The sequence below is a fragment of the Convolutriloba macropyga genome, chromosome 14 (assembly GCF_964194025.1).
Source record: "Convolutriloba macropyga chromosome 14, txConMacr16.3, whole genome shotgun sequence".
NCBI classification, from domain to species: Eukaryota; Metazoa; Xenacoelomorpha; order Acoela; family Convolutidae; genus Convolutriloba; species Convolutriloba macropyga.
Genome location: NC_134481.1, coordinates 12,261,178 through 12,277,468, shown reverse-complemented (window position 1 = coordinate 12,277,468; position 16,291 = coordinate 12,261,178). Strand labels below are relative to the sequence as shown.

Here is a 16,291-nt window from a genome sequence, read left to right as displayed (position 1 = left end):
AGAAATGATTTTGATGATCTGGATATCACTAATTTTTTAACTTCCAATTAATTGCTAATTGTTTGCTAATATTTCAATGTTTTGAATTTTGCAAGCATTGTCCAGTTTTCAGGCTCAAATTCGGGTTAATGGATAACCCAGATAAATTTTTGTGAAAAACATCAGAAATGTCAGCAACTTTTAATTAGTTTTTGCTTTTTTAGTTTTTTTTATTCAATTTGTTTTAGATGAAGGGTGCAAGGGAATTTTTTTAAAGCTGAAAACTATGGTAATGAGTAGATGTTAGCATTTAAGATGTTAGCACTTTCTGTTTCGCATCTGCCATTTTTCAACGTGTTTTTGTTTTGGTGAAAACTGCTAGTTAATCAGTAGCTTATCTTGATGCCGGAATCTCCAATCTTATTCAGCAATACAAAAATATTTCTGACGAGAATAACATAATAATTTTGAGATTTTTTTATTACGTTGCTTTTACGAAAGAGTTCGATTTTTGTGGTTTTTGCTTCTGTTTGTCGTTTGTGTCCAGAAAGGAATATGTTAAATGCCATTAATTACAATTATTAATGCAATTATTTTCATTTAATATAATGCTTCACTGAGATTTAGCTTGAACGATCAATTAAAGTTTGGATTAATTTTTTTGCAACTGCAGCTAGTTTTTTGGTAATAAAGGATTTTTGGCTTTCTGTCTGCTTTTTATTTTTATGGCTAATTTGACTTTTGCAATACTTGGAATTCGGCTTGTCTATGATATCACCAACAATAGAAAAGTATATCTTATTTTTGTATTCATTCCTGTGCCGCCAAAAAATAGTGTTTTTTAGTCTTAATTTTTTAAAAATAATTCAGTTCGTTTCTTCAAGTTTCTGCATTTTGCTTTACAATGGTTCTCTTGGCTCGGACTATGGTGGAGCTTTCCATTCCAATAGGTTTTTGTGGCTATCAGCCTTTGTCTATCGTTAGAATTTTGGCATTTTTGAACGTTACCAGATGTTTTCTATTGATAAAAAATTTTGCTGTATCAAGATTTCGCAGCGTTTTTTTTTCTGTCAAGGTCATGGACTGTCAAGTTTTAAATACGGAGCGATTTTTGTATGGATTCTGAATTTCTTTTATTCTTGTTTGTTTGTCTCAACTGGTTTCAATGATGTGCATGCTCAAAATTTTCTCGTTTATGACAGAAGTGTCAGTTTTCATCAAATTTTAAAATTTTGTCTGATAAGCTAAATGTTTAAAGAAAAAAGACATTTATTAAAAAGTCATCGCCGTTGCTCTTTAGATTTTTCTTTGGATGCTCCGACTCTTCGAGTTGCTCATGGAATTCTTGCAGCTACGCTTTTTTAACTGAAAGTTCTGTTTGTTCGGACATCTTGATCTAAAAGTGAAGGTGAGTAAGTTTGCCGTGTGCGCCAATTTTTTCTTAGCAAGAAATTTCTCAACCTCCCTCCACCCACCACTCGTATACCTTTCCCTTCCACCCTAAGCCCACTTGACCGACCAACCATGAGACCACCAACTCCGCGTCGTTTACCTCTCATTTATGTCCCTAATTGAAATTTTTCTTTTACATCCCTCAGTTAACCTTAAGCTGGCCTCCCTGGGCTCCAGATATATGCGAATTAAAGTTAAACGCTTGCCAGTCGTTTGAAAGAAAGTAGATGTTTGTTGTTTTCGTTGAAGTCATAAATGATTTAGCTTGCTCTTTTATTGAGTTTAAATGCTAAGTTGAAGGTCATTTGCTGTTATCTAATCAATTTCAAGACTCTATAATTAAATGTTGTTAAATAAGTGCTCAAGCGAAACAGCTTGATTGTTTCGAAAAACATTTTTTTAATCAATTCATCTGACTTAAATAGTTCTAATTGATTAATTGCTCTCAAACGATGTTTTTAGCAATTATATTAGTCCTATTGGATTTTTTGCTTGACCGATTTTTTGTCTGACCCATTTGACTTTTCGTCCTCAACAACGGGATCAATGGGTAGCGCCCTGCGAGCATTAAGTTCTCTTAGAGCCTTTCAGCTCACTAGATTCCAAGTATAAGATTCATAGAAACTCTTGACCCTCCCCCCCCCCCCCCCCCCCCACAACCTTCGTCACCAGCCCCCCTCAATTCACACCCCCATCCCCACCCCTGCACATCGTTCAGGCAGCCAAAGACCCCTCCCTTCGTTGCCCCATACTGTTGCACCCCCCCCCCCCCACAATCTGCCCCGCTCGCCGGTCGTTTGAGAGCAATTGGCACGACGTTAGTCGGTTACCTTTGCGTTTTCAACGCAATCAACTCAGTTAGTATGTCTGTTGCTGTCTACATTGTACGGCTATCCAGTCTATTTTGAAGCTATTTCACTAGTTATTTGACCTATTTCTTATTTAAGATTCAAAGGACAATGCTTCTGATAAGTCATATTTTGACTTTTAATTTATCAGGTATATCATGTCTAATTAATTAACCTAAAATGATGTTTGAAGCCGTTTTTTAGATACAGCTGACAAGTCTTTTTTATGTGACCGCTTTGATGATAGATAGAGAAGAGAGGTCATTTGCCAAAAAAAGTTTAAATTCTGATTAATTGCTCGTGAACGTAATTCATAGCAATTATTGTGAACGTGTGTGTCTTTTTTATGCAAAATTTTCGCTTGACAATTTTGTCTTTTCGAGTGACTTTTACGCCCTTGACTTTCTACATTTCGCGTGATCTAAAATTCTCTCTCAATCACAATTTCAAGCAGCTAAACTCAATTGGCGGCAATTTAATACTAAAAGTCAAATGAAAAATGCGCCACGAAACTGGTGTCATTTTTACTTTGAATCTTAATAGTGGTATATGTTAACCTCTAATGTAGTTATTTGAAGCCCACTATAGAACTTCTTAGTCCCATTTAAGCTCTCTCTCCCCCCCCCCCCCCGACTGAAGCAGGCTGCAATTGATTAGAGCTCCCACTAGTCGTTCAAGAGCAATTCTTCCGACGTTTAGTCGGTTATGTTTTTTTTAAAGCAGGTGCAAGTTCTAGACTACTTTCTTGTCCAAATTGTGTTTCTAGGCATCCATTTTTGACGATTAAGGTGGTCCTGAATGTTTTTGATAATAAGCAGTCTTTCAACATACTCAATATAAAGTTGTTGTTTACTATTAAGCGGTTTCTAAGGGTTTTGGATACCATATTCGTGCCTTTTCATTTTTTGCTGGTTTTTCGGCACTTCATTACCTAAATATCTACGTAATCGCTGCACAGGAAACGTGCAATTTTACAACTGCCGTGCTTATATCAAAGAGTTGTAGAGTCTTTTAATTGTTAACATCTGGAGAAAAAGCTCTGTTTTTGCGAAGTTTTGAAATTTTAACGCTTTTCGGTTATTTTTTTATGCTTATTGCCGAGGTCCATAATTTTGTACGAAAGACTTGAATTTTCGTCCAATTACAATGTTGTTTCCTGGAGGTAAAAGTTTTGCTTTTGAATGCATAGCCTGGTCTGTAAAGCTTTGTTTGTTTTCTAAAGAACTCGGACCAGCTATCAAGTTTTTTCTCAGAATTGTTTTGACTTATAGTGAAGGTGACGGAAAATATCGACGAAAAGCTTTTATTTATTAGCCGCTCGCCATATAATAAGACGATTTTTGTATAGGCTCTTAATGTCGCTTGATCGTTTAAATTTCTTGTCTCGCTAGGATCACAAGTTTCACCATCGTCATGTGTTTTGCCTTGACTTGTTCTTGTATTGCCAATTTTAATTGCTCTCGAACAAAGTTCGAAGTAATTATTGTAATTGTGTGTTTCTCTTTCAATGTATAACTTTTCTTAGTCCCTATTTGACTTTTCAATTATTTTTTTACGCCTTTGACTTTGAGTTTTCCGAGATACAAATCGGGTTCTTTCCATTTATGGTATTATCTTTTATAACAGGAGGGAGTTTATGCGTTCGTTATGTGATTGCTAAGTTGGGGCTTGTCTTGTGAAAGCCCTAAATTGTTTCCCTATTCAGCTGAGCTCAATTCTGTAAGTTTCTACTAAAAGTCCAGTAGAATGCTACAAAGTTGGGTTTATTTTTAATTGCTCTCGTGCGAAGTTTGAAGCAGTTATTGGAAACGTGTTTTTATGCAACATTTTTTACATGGCCGTTTTTTTTCAGTCTAGAACATACTTTCGCTCTCTTGAGTAGACTTCGTTATCATTACGTTTTCGAAATATAAGCGCCGAAAATCAGCCAAAACGGAGAAGGCAAAGAAAGTTTCCAAAACATCTAAGACCTTTAAATATCAAAACCAACTTTATATTGAGTAATATTGAAAGACTGCTTATTATCAGAAACATTCCAGACCACCTTAATTGTCAAAAATGGATGCCTAGAAAAACAATTTGGACAAAGTATTCTAGAACTTTCACCTGCTTTGAAAAATCTGTATGTAATCTTTTTTGGCAAATGACCTCTTTTCTCTATCTTCGAATTTGATCATCAATGCGGTCACTCCAATGAGGCTCATAAGCTTAATCTACTCTTAACTGGATTAGGCTGGTGAAATTTTTGTGATTACCAACCGTAAGAACCGCTCTTCACAATGAATTATTGACTCCAATACAGTTTTGGTGAATTGCACACGTACAGTCTAGTAAGCCCAGAAGCTCTAAGAGAACTTAATGCCCTTCGAGAAACGTGTTTTTATGCGAAAATTTTTTTGCGCAACCGCTTTTCTGTTTTTTTAAAGCTAAAACATTTAGCTCGCTTGAGTTGACTTCGTTCTCTTTCCATCTTTAAAAAGGAGATAAACTAGCATCGGCCGAGAGCTGCTTTAAGAGTCAGAGCTCTAGTATGTCCTAAGTCTACGGTTCAATGAAGCTGCCGAGAAACGCTTTGCTTCAGGAGACAGATAGTCATCCGATCTTTTAAAAGCCGATCTTTTTCTTGGACCAATCCCCGTTCAACCCCTCACCTCTTTTTACATGCTCACTGCTTTTATCCTCGCCCTGTTAGGTTAACTTCACTGTGCTTAATTCATCTACCTGTTTTTTAAAACCGTTTATTAAAAGAAAACCCCTCCCCTAAAAGAGCCGTCAGTCAACTCGAGGGTGGCTAGTCAACTCATAGTCCCTCATTTATTTTTACATTCTGGCAGTGATCAGAGAGAAGAGCGTCTTATACAAGACAATGATAGCTTTAGGGGTATGAGAAAAGATATATAAGTGATTATTTATATGATACAAGTGAGATTTGAATCGAACTTTTGAGATCATTTAAGACAACAGCCGCCCCTTTTCTACTATGGCTCCAATGAAAGCTTCCATAACGGGATTCCCGTGTATTGACTGCGCGCCACATGCGGAGTATGGAGCTACGCAAAAGCTGGAAGCTTGTTTTTGTCCTGATGTATGTGATCATGTCAGAATAAGATTGTTCTTTTTTTCCTCGTTGATTCTGGCCTTCGTGACATCTCAATGGCTTTCGACGCTGAATCTTACTGATGGCATCTATAAGCTGCTTAACTCCATTCGAAGCCCCTATTTCAACTTTTTCCATAATCCCTGGGTCAAAGCATGCTAAGATAAAATTGGAGCCCTGTTAAGTAGTTTGAGAGCAATTCGTTGAACTTCGGTCGGTTTTGTTTTTACTTGGAAATGTGGCTCAACTTTAGAATGTGTAAATACATTGAGGATTTTTATTGTTGTTTGGTTTGCGCCCGGATTGCATTCGAAGATTCTTTTCCAGCCCGTGACTAGTATTATACATATCTCTGAGTGTTATTCTAAACATCAAATTGGGTACTAGTTGGGCTCTGTCTTTTTACAAGTTCAAAGAATTTGTCTCTACATTTTTTGAAGAGAACGGCTCGTTAACTAATCTGATGAGAAATTTTGAGGATTTTTAGGTGGAGATAGGGGCTCAGAAAAGTCCCCTAATATGTAGTACTAGTAGTGGCCTTGAAGCCACTTCCGATCACACACAACTGTTTCCTCTGGAAGAGGAGGAACAACAGTTAGATAATGGCGGAGTATCAGCTTCTTCCGCCGAAATTCCGACGGATGATTCCGTTGAACCGGCAGCTTGCAAGGCAAGAGTTGCAAAAAGAGTCTTTTATTTAGATTTATTGGGTTTCGACACAAATTTTTATCGGCTGCGAAATGTTCCTTATAACGATGGGATTCCTCATTTTTTAAACTTATTGACATATAAACTGAGACTCAAAAATGCACGTCAGATTGCTTTGTTAGTGCGATTGATTATTTGATTTGATATATTAAACTGCACTGTTAGGATAAAAATCAGTAAATCAATGACCAGAGCGGCCTTATATTAAATATACCTTAAATTTTTAACTCTAGTTGGAATTGTGTCGAAAGCCTGCAAAATTAGTATAGACGTTTTTCTGTGTCATTGAGTATTAGTGGCATTACCTGTTGATTAACTGCACCTAATAATAAATAAATGGTACTATTATTAACAAAATTAATCAGTACTTCTTCTTCCATTTACCATCAATTAATTAATTCACTCATTAAATCAACTGCTTTACTAAACGTTGTCTTAACGCAAGGAGAGTTCTGGCACCCAATAATTTCTTCGTGTAAAAGTAAATGCTTTATATTTCTCAAGAAAAATTTGTACGTACTGTGAACGTTTTTGACCTGTGTTTGGTTAAAAAGCTTTTTTGAATTCGAAGTTATGTCAGCAGATTTAGGGTGTTTTGAGGATATTGTGTTCGTGGAGTGTAAAAGGGATAAAGCTGAATTTTTTGCTTGTTAACTGTTAGTTGTTTGTTTGAACCGAATTTCTTCTCGTTCGTGGTTTTTTTGTTCATATGCGGCATTTTGACATGTTCTATTTCGATCCTTCTATGTTCTTTGTTTCGTCGTCTGACGCTCTATTTCGTTTTACACTTGTTCACGCAGAAAAGCTGAAGTCAAATTTTCTGAATCACTTCTTCCTCTCACTAACGGCGTTTGCGTGCGTGACGTCATTTCTCCATTTTCTCTCTAGCGAAGGTTTTTTATGTGATTAGATTTTGATTATACGTAACTTACCTCACTCAATAAGGTCAAAGGAACTCATATGTGTGGTGGTCCCTAATAAAAGCGTTCTGCGGAATGGATTTTAAGAAGCTTGATTAATTTATCGCTGAATGTTTTTTATCTAGCTTTTTGAGTGGCGTCGTTTTTCAAATTAGATCTGTATCTGTCTCTATCTCTATTATACGGCACGCAAGTCTGTTCTTTCGCAGCTATTCCGGCAATCTGCTGGCTTTGTTTGTCAATTTGCAAAATGTCGTTTTCCGGAGGTTTTTCAGCGCAAGAGAAAATTTATTAGCGCCAGTCATGTTTTCAATTTGAACTACCTTAACCGCCTGTCATTTGAAATTTAATTTAAAGTTCTGGAAAACATCGATGAGAAACTGAAGAAATGGTTGATGACTTTTACGGTCAGCTTCTGTATTTTTTGACACTATGGTACGTAAAGCATAATTTGTGCTCTTTAAATCTTTTAGGATCAGTTTCTGAATTTTTGACACTTTGGTGCCAAAAAGCTACGTAAAGCATAATTTGTGCTCTTTAAGCATAATTTGCTCGAAACGTTTAATTGGCTTAGGTGTGCCGAAAGGCGTGAAATTGTGAAGTATTACGCGTTTTTTTCCTCGTTACACAGAAAAGATGGTTAAGCTGATTTTTTCTGTTTAGCAGGCTGTTGCGATTCGAAATTTTCGATTATTAAGGAAAAAATACAAGCAAATCAGCTGAAAGTCAAAATCTAGTACATATCATGCATACCAAATACAAACGTTTTCAAAAAAATCCACGCTCAGGGCATTTCCAGCGAAGTAATTGTGATGGCTATTTGAAGAAGTGGAACAATATTTCTTGACAAAAACACAGAATTTGAAGGCAGACGAGCCATCACTTGTTTTTGGAGTGCAATAAAAGCAGGGGAGGGAAATTGCTCGTGCTTGAATGGTCAGCAGATGGTCTTGATCTGAATCAAACTGAAAATTTGTTTGCCATTTCAAAGCAACAATTATGAAAATCGACAGTTCTTAGCGAAAAATTGGATGAAAAAAGGGTAGAACGTTGTAAACTTGTGTCAAAAACTGTACAAACAGTCGGATGAGATGTTAAAAAGGCTAAACGCGTATTGGATCAATACTATAGACCAGATTTGAGTTCGAATTGTTTGTTTTTTCATGTTTGTGGCGCTTCTTAAAAATTCTTTTGTCTGCGTAGCTTTATGGTACGTGCAATAGTGTAGTTTTCGATAATGCTCCTGCGAACTAATGCATATTTTACATCTTGTTATGTTAATAGTGCAAACACCAAAGTATTTGATTTCGAGTCAAATTAACGGTATGATTTTTTTTTGCAAGATTAGAAAAGATTGGGCTCGCTAAATAACGATTTTTCTTACATTTTTGCCTTCTAAGCGACATTTGTGTTTAAATTCACTTAATGCAATTTTGGATAAATTTATCTTTAGTTAATGTTTCAGCACATTTTTGGATTAATGTTTTTTGCAATTTTTTTGTGAGTTTTTGCTAATTATATTTAAATTGTTTCAGCAAGTCGTGATCTCTGTGTTTTTCATTGTTTTATCAAGCACGTTTTTTTTTAGTAAACTGAGCCAAATTTTGTAGCTCTTTAAAAATCAGATTTTTGGGCTTGACCGCCGTCCTTGATTAATAAATGGCCAGCTCACTGAAAGATGAAAATAAAGTCAAGAGAATTAAAATGAACCGATGAATGTCTGGTCAATTTGATGAATTAGAAAGCGTGATTCATTCCTTAATTCTCTAAAAATCCAAATCGTATAGTTGGTAGCTGGTACTTCGATATGCGAATGGGAATTTATACGATTAAATGGCTCAATTTTTTTGACATTTTTGGAAACTTTTCATTTTTATAGCTGCGAAGCTGTAAGCTGAGCGGAGATATATTGCGATGCTCTTGATTTTTTACAATTCAAAGAATTTGAATTGTATTGGGGCGCTGTCTTTTTTTAAAGATCTATTCTCACATTTTCATGATTTTTGAAGTCAAATTGGAGTAGTGATTTTGGTCACGCCGAAACAGGAAGTGGAGCCAAAAAGCGAGTGGTTTTGCGGCGTGAAATTTTTTCGCTCTAAATTTAAAGTAGAGTGAGAAAACCGTGTTTGAACAAAAAATTCGCTTTCTCGCTAGTGGTTTTTTGTTCACATGCGGCAATTTCACTTTGATTTTTACTTACTGATTTTTCGATTTTTTCGGTTCGGATTGTTTTCTAAATGGTTTTCGCAATCAATTCATAGTCCGTTCTAGGTCTAGTTTTCTGTTTAGTCAATGAAAATTCTTTGAATTGTACTTCAGGACTTGTCCTGCTATGTTTTTTGTTTCGTCGTCTAACGCTTTTTTCGTTATTCACACAGCACAGCTGAAAAGGTCAAATTTTCTGAATGACTTCTTCCTCTCACTAACGGCATTTACGCGCGTGATGTCATTTCTCACTCGCCTTAGCAAAAGTTTTTGGGTTTTTTGCGTGATTAGATTTTGATCATACGTGACTTACCTCACTCAATAAAATGACTTTTGCACTTTAAAACTTAAGTTTAATTTGATTTTGTTTGAGGTCAAAGGAACTCATATCTGCAGTAAAGGTCCCTAATAAGATGCTTATGCGGAATGAATTTTAACAAGCGTTATTAATTTTTCGCTGAATGTTTTGTAGCCTAGTTTTTTGAGCGGCGTCGAATTTTTTTTAATTTAGATCTGTATCTGTTTCTATCTCTATTATATGGCGTGCAGGTCTATTTCCAATCTGCCGGCTATGTTTTTTAAAAGCAACGTTCCTTTGTTGTTTTTCCAGTTTTTGATGACAAAGCAAATGCTGTTCAATAAGTCCCGTTCTTCCACTGATGTCTCAACCGAGTTTTAACGGCGAGCAAAGTTTGTTTCGGAAATTTCTTCTGTATTGTTCCAGCTATTTTTGGTTGGCACGGGGGCAGTTAGTTGCGCAATCCAAAATCAAGGTTGGATGCATTTTGTTTTGTTTTAGTATCAACCAGTTATACAGCTGCACAGATCTGTGAGCCTCCTTGTTTCCGTTGACTTTTCCCTTGATGTTTGTTAGCATATACGCCCATAATCCGGCCAAATCACATTGGGGTCTGAATAGCCGTTCTGAAATTCTCGAATGCCTGGAAAACTGACATACAGATCATACAAATACGACTTAGATCATACAAATACGTGACTCAAAGAATAGTTTAAAATACTTTCTGTAAATTGATAGATGTGTTATGTTCAGAAAAAGCGGCAGCACGAAAAATATCCACGATTTTCATTGCATCAGCGCTGATTTTAACTGACTAAAAGGCACGGGATCTCAAAGAAGAAAGATACAAGTTTTTAGCTGGTATAGTAATTGATCTAATAGTTGATTTTGTCAAGAATTTAGGATTTCAATAAACAAAGTAAAACTTCGCTCAATTGTTAAAGAAAGCATGTGGTTGTGTCAGTATCAAGATTGCCAATTTTGGCCAACTCAAAAACATTAAAAGTTGGTGTCTCCGATGTCCGCCTACAACTCTAGTTTAGTCGACGTTAGTTAGTTGAGGTGGTTAATTGTAACTGAGTTTATTTTTGTTTTCTGAGCTGACTTTGTTGTATTATGTAGCTATAAGTCTGCGTGATATAAATTGTTTGTATTTTTCAAATTGTTTGTTCTCCAGCTCTCTGTGGAAGAACGAAGTCGTCGAGAAAGTGACCCTGAGGTTCCCAGCTCTCCTGGTGCGCCAACATCAATCACAAACATCATTGACAGTCTTCTGCAGTTACTGCAATCCTTGAACCACGCTAGTGTTGTACAGTTCTTCACTGCCCCTGTACTCAATTGCATCACAGGTGAGCTTAGTATATGTTTCTGTTGGATCTAAAGGAATATTTTTGCAGTGATTTCAAAGTCAAAATGGGACATGAATTAATTTTTTTTACTGAAATTATTAATAGCCGCCTCAGCTTTTCAGCCGGCTATTATAGCGCTCCTAATTTTTTTACAATTAAAAGAATTTAAATTGTATTGGGCGCTGTATTATTTACGACTCGAAGAGGAGTATTGGAGAAGTCTTTTTAATTGCTCTCAAACGAAGTTTGTATCAATTACATTAGTCCTGTCGGTCTTTTTACGACTCGAAGAGGAGTATTGAGATTCTACAGGTTTTTACGACTCGAAGAGGAGCATCGAGATTCTACAGGTTTTTTCGACTCGAAGAGGAGTATTGAGTTTCTCCAGGTTTTTACGACTCGAAGAGGAGTATTGAGATTCTACAGGTTTTTACGACTCGAAGAGGAGTTTTGAGATTCTACAGGTTTTTACGACTCGAGGAGGAGTATTGAGATTCTACAGGTTTTTACGACTCGAAGAGGAGTATTGAGATTCTACAGGTTTTTACGACTCGAAGAGGAGTATTGAGATTCCACAGGTTTTTACGACTCGAAGAGGACTTTTGAGATTCTACAGGTTTTTACGACTCGAAGAGGAGTATTGAGATTCTACAGGTTGTTACGACTCGAAGAGGAGTATTGATATTCTACAGGTTTTTTCGACTCGAAGAGGAGTATCGAGATTCTACTGGTTTCTTCGACTCGAAGAGGAGTATTGAGATTCTACAGGTTTTTACGACTCGAAGAGGAGTATTGAGATTCTTACAGGTTTTTACGACTCGAAGGGGAGTATTGAGATTCTACAGGTTTTTACGACTCGAAGAGGAGTTTTGAGATTCTACAGGTTTTTACGACTCGAAGAGGAGTATTGAGATTGTACAGGTTGCTACGACTCGAAGAGGAGTATTGAGATTCTACAGGTTTTTACGACTCGAAGAGGAGTATTGAGATTCTACAGGTTGTTAAGTCTCGAAGAGGATTATTGATATTCTACAGGTTTTTTCGACTCGAAGGGGAGTATCGAGATTCTACAGGTTTTTTCGACTCGAAGAGGAGTATTGCGATTCTACAGGTTTTTACGACTCGAAGAGGAGTATTGAGGTTCTTACAGGTTTTAACGACTCGAAGGGGAGTATCGAGATTCTACAGGTTTTTTCGACTCGAAGAGGAGTATTGAGATTCTACAGGTTTTTATGACTCGAAGAGGAGTATTGAGATTCTTACAGGTTTTTGCGACTCGAAGGGGAGTATTGAGATTCTACAGGTTTTTACGACTCGAAGAGGAGTTTTGAGATTCTACAAGTTTTTACGGCTCGAAGAGGAGTATTGAGATTCTTACAGGTTTTTACGACTCGAAGGGGAGTATTGAGATTCTACAGGTTTTTACGACTCGAAGAGGAGTTTTGAGATTCTACAGGTTTTTACGACTCGAAGAGGAGTATTGAGATTGTACAGGTTGTTACGACTCGAAGAGGAGTATTGAGATTCTACAGGTTTTTACGACTCGAAGAGGAGTATTGAGATTCTACAGGTTTTTACGACTCGAAGAGGAGTATTGAGATTCTACAGGTGGTTACGACTCGAAGAGGAGTATTGATATTCTACAGGTTTTTTCGACTCGAAGAGGAGTATCTAGATTCTACAGGTTTTTTGGACTCGAAGAGGAGTATTGCGATTCTACAGGTTTTTACGACTCGAAGAGGAGTTTTGAGATTCTTACAGGTTTTAACGACTCGAAGGGGAGTATTGAGATTCTACAGGTTTTCACAACTCGAAGAGGTGTTTTTGAGATTCTACATTTTTTACGACTCGAAGAGGAGTATTGAGATTCTACAGGTTGTTACGACTCGAACAGGAGCATTGAGATTCTACAGGTTTTTATGACTCGAAGAGGAGTATTGAGATTCTACAGGTTTTTACGACTCGAAGAGGAGTATTGAGATTCTACAGGTTTTTACGACTCGAAGAGGAGTATTGAGATTCTACAGGTGGTTACGACTCGAAGAGGAGTATTGATATTCTACAGGTTTTTTCGACTCGAAGAGGAGTATCTAGATTCTACAGGTTTTTTGGACTCGAAGAGGAGTATTGCGATTCTACAGGTTTTTACGACTCGAAGAGGAGTTTTGAGATTCTTACAGGTTTTAACGACTCGAAGGGGAGTATTGAGATTCTACAGGTTTTCACAACTCGAAGAGGTGTTTTTGAGATTCTACATTTTTTACGACTCGAAGAGGAGTATTGAGATTCTACAGGTTGTTACGACTCGAACAGGAGCATTGAGATTCTACAGGTTTTTATGACTCGAAGAGGAGTATTGAGATTCTTACAGGTTTTTGCGACTCGAAGGGGAGTATTGAGATTCTACAGGTTTTTACGACTCGAAGAGGAGTTTTGAGATTCTACAAGTTTTTACGACTCGAAGAAGAGTATTGAGATTCTTACAGGTTTTTACGACTCGAAGGGGAGTATTGAGATTCTACAGGTTTTTACGACTCGAAGAGGAGTTTTGAGATTCTACAGGTTTTTACGACTCGAAGAGGAGTATTGAGATTGTACAGGTTGTTACGACTCGAAGAGGAGTATTGAGATTCTACAGGTTTTTACGACTCGAAGAGGAGTATTGAGATTCTACAGGTTTTTACGACTCGAAGAGGAGTATTGAGATTCTACAGGTGGTTACGACTCGAAGAGGAGTATTGATATTCTACAGGTTTTTTCGACTCGAAGAGGAGTATCTAGATTCTACAGGTTTTTTCGACTCGAAGAGGAGTATTGCGATTCTACAGGTTTTTACGACTCGAAGAGGAGTATTGAGATTCTCACAGGTTTTAACGACTCGAAGGGGAGTATTGAGATTCTACAGGTTTTCACAACCCGAAGAGGTGTTTTGAGATTCTACATTTTTTACGACTCGAAGAGGAGTATTGAGATTCTACAGGTTGTTACGACTCGAACAGGAGCATTGAGATTCTACAGGTTTTTACGACTCGAAGAGGAGTATTGAGATTCTACAGGTTTTTACGACTCGAAGAGGAGTATTGAGATTCTACAGGTTTTTACGACTCGAAGAGGAGTATTGAGATTCCACAGGTTTTTACAACTCGAAGAGGAGCTTTGAGATTCTACAGGTTTTTAAGACTCGAAGAGGAGTATTGAGATTCTGCAGGTTTTTACGACTCGAAGAGGAGTATTGAGATTCTTACAGGTTTTTACGACTCGAAGGGGAGTATTGAGATTCTACAGGTTTTTACGACTCGAAGAGGAGTATTGAGATTCTACAGGTTTTTACGACTCGAAAAGGAATATTGAGATTCTACAGGTTTTTACGACTCGAAGAGGAGTATTGATATTCTACAGGTTGTTACGACTCGAAGAGGAGTATTGAGATTGTACAGGTTGCTACGACTCGAAGAGGAGTATTGAGATTCTACAGGTTTTTACGACTCGAAGAGGAGTATTGAGATTCTACAGGTTGTTAAGTCTCGAAGAGGATTATTGATATTCTACAGGTTTTTTCGACTCGAAGGGGAGTATCGAGATTCTACAGGTTTTTTCGACTCGAAGAGGAGTATTGCGAGTCTACAGGTTTTTACGACTCGAAGAGGAGTATTGAGGTTCTTACAGGTTTTAACGACTCGAAGGGGAGTATCGAGATTCTTCAGGTTTTTTCGACTCGAAGAGGAGTATTGAGATTCTACAGGTTTTTATGACTCGAAGAGGAGTATTGAGATTCTTACAGGTTTTTACGACTCGAAAGGGAGTATTGAGATTCTACAGGTTTTTACGACTCGAAGAGGAGTTTTGAGATTCTACAAGTTTTTACGACTCGAAGAGGAGTATTGAGATTCTTACAGGTTTTTACGACTCGAAGGGGAGTATTGAGATTCTACAGGTTTTTACGACTCGAAGAGGAGTTTTGAGATTCTACAGGTTTTTACGACTCGAAGAGGAGTATTGAGATTGTACAGGTTGTTACGACTCGAAGAGGAGTATTGAGATTCTACAGGTTTTTACGACTCGAAGAGGAGTATTGAGATTCTACAGCTTTTTACGACTCGAAGAGGAGTATTGAGATTCTACAGGTGGTTACGACTCGAAGAGGAGTATTGATATTCTACAGGTTTTTTCGACTCGAAGAGGAGTATCTAGAGTCTACAGGTTTTTCGACTCGAAGAGGAGTATTGCGATTCTACAGGTTTTTACGACTCGAAGAGGAGTTTTGAGATTCTTACAGGTTTTAACGACTCGAAGGGGAGTATTGAGATTCTACAGGTTTTCACAACTCGAAGAGGTGTTTTGAGATTCTACATTTTTTACGACTCGAAGAGGAGTATTGAGATTCTACAGGTTGTTACGACTCGAACAGGAGCATTGAGATTCTACAGGTTTTTACGACTCGAAGAGGAGTATTGAGATTCTACAGGTTTTTACGACTCGAAGAGGAGTATTGAGATTCTACAGGTTTTTACGACTCGAAGAGGAGTATTGAGATTCCACAGGTTTTTACAACTCGAAAAGGAGCTTTGAGATTCTACAGGTTTTTAAGACTCGAAGAGGAGTATTGAGATTCTGCAGGTTTTTACGACTCGAAGAGGAGTATTGAGATTCTTACAGGTTTTTACGACTCGAAGGGGAGTATTGAGATTCTACAGGTTTTTACGACTCGAAGAGGAGTATTGAGATTCTACAGGTTTTTACGACTCGAAAAGGAATATTGAGATTCTACAGGTTGTTACGACTCGAAGAGGAGTATTGAGATTCTACAGGTTTTTACGACTCGAAGAGGAGTATTGAGATTCTACAGCTTTTTACGACTCGAAGAGGAGTATTGAGATTCTACAGGTGGTTACGACTCGAAGAGGAGTATTGATATTCTACAGGTTTTTTCGACTCGAAGAGGAGTATCTAGATTCTACAGGTTTTTCGACTCGAAGAGGAGTATTGCGATTCTACAGGTTTTTACGACTCGAAGAGGAGTTTTGAGATTCTTACAGGTTTTAACGACTCGAAGGGGAGTATTGAGATTCTACAGGTTTTCACAACTCGAAGAGGTGTTTTGAGATTCTACATTTTTTACGACTCGAAGAGGAGTATTGAGATTCTACAGGTTGTTACGACTCGAACAGGAGCATTGAGATTCTACAGGTTTTTACGACTCGAAGAGGAGTATTGAGATTCTACAGGTTTTTACGACTCGAAGAGGAGTATTGAGATTCTACAGGTTTTTACGACTCGAAGAGGAGTATTGAGATTCCACAGGTTTTTACAACTCGAAAAGGAGCTTTGAGATTCTACAGGTTTTTAAGACTCGAAGAGGAGTATTGAGATTCTGCAGGTTTTTACGACTCGAAGAGGAGTATTGAGATTCTTACAGGTTTTTACGACTCGAAGGG

At 37.4% G+C, this 16,291-nt stretch overlaps 2 protein-coding genes across 5 annotated transcripts in view; one reads left to right on the top strand and one right to left on the bottom strand.

Moving 5' to 3' along the window:
* The window catches only part of LOC142352998 (WD repeat and FYVE domain-containing protein 3-like), a 249,253-nt gene that overhangs the window by 136,687 nt on the left and 96,275 nt on the right, over positions 1 to 16,291 (top strand). For 3 of the 4 annotated variants that reach the window (XM_075405173.1, XM_075405172.1, XM_075405171.1), the window contains 2 exons: positions 5,864 to 6,046; positions 10,685 to 10,856. In XM_075405173.1, the coding sequence (XP_075261288.1) occupies positions 5,864 to 6,046; positions 10,685 to 10,856 (355 nt within the window). The remainder of the gene's footprint in view (positions 1 to 5,863; positions 6,047 to 10,684; positions 10,857 to 16,291) is intronic. The other variant, XM_075405174.1, reaches the window with a different exon arrangement.
* LOC142352999 (uncharacterized protein C05D11.1-like) overlaps positions 1 to 16,291 on the bottom strand; it is a 354,622-nt gene that overhangs the window by 246,629 nt on the left and 91,702 nt on the right. The window lies entirely within an intron of this gene.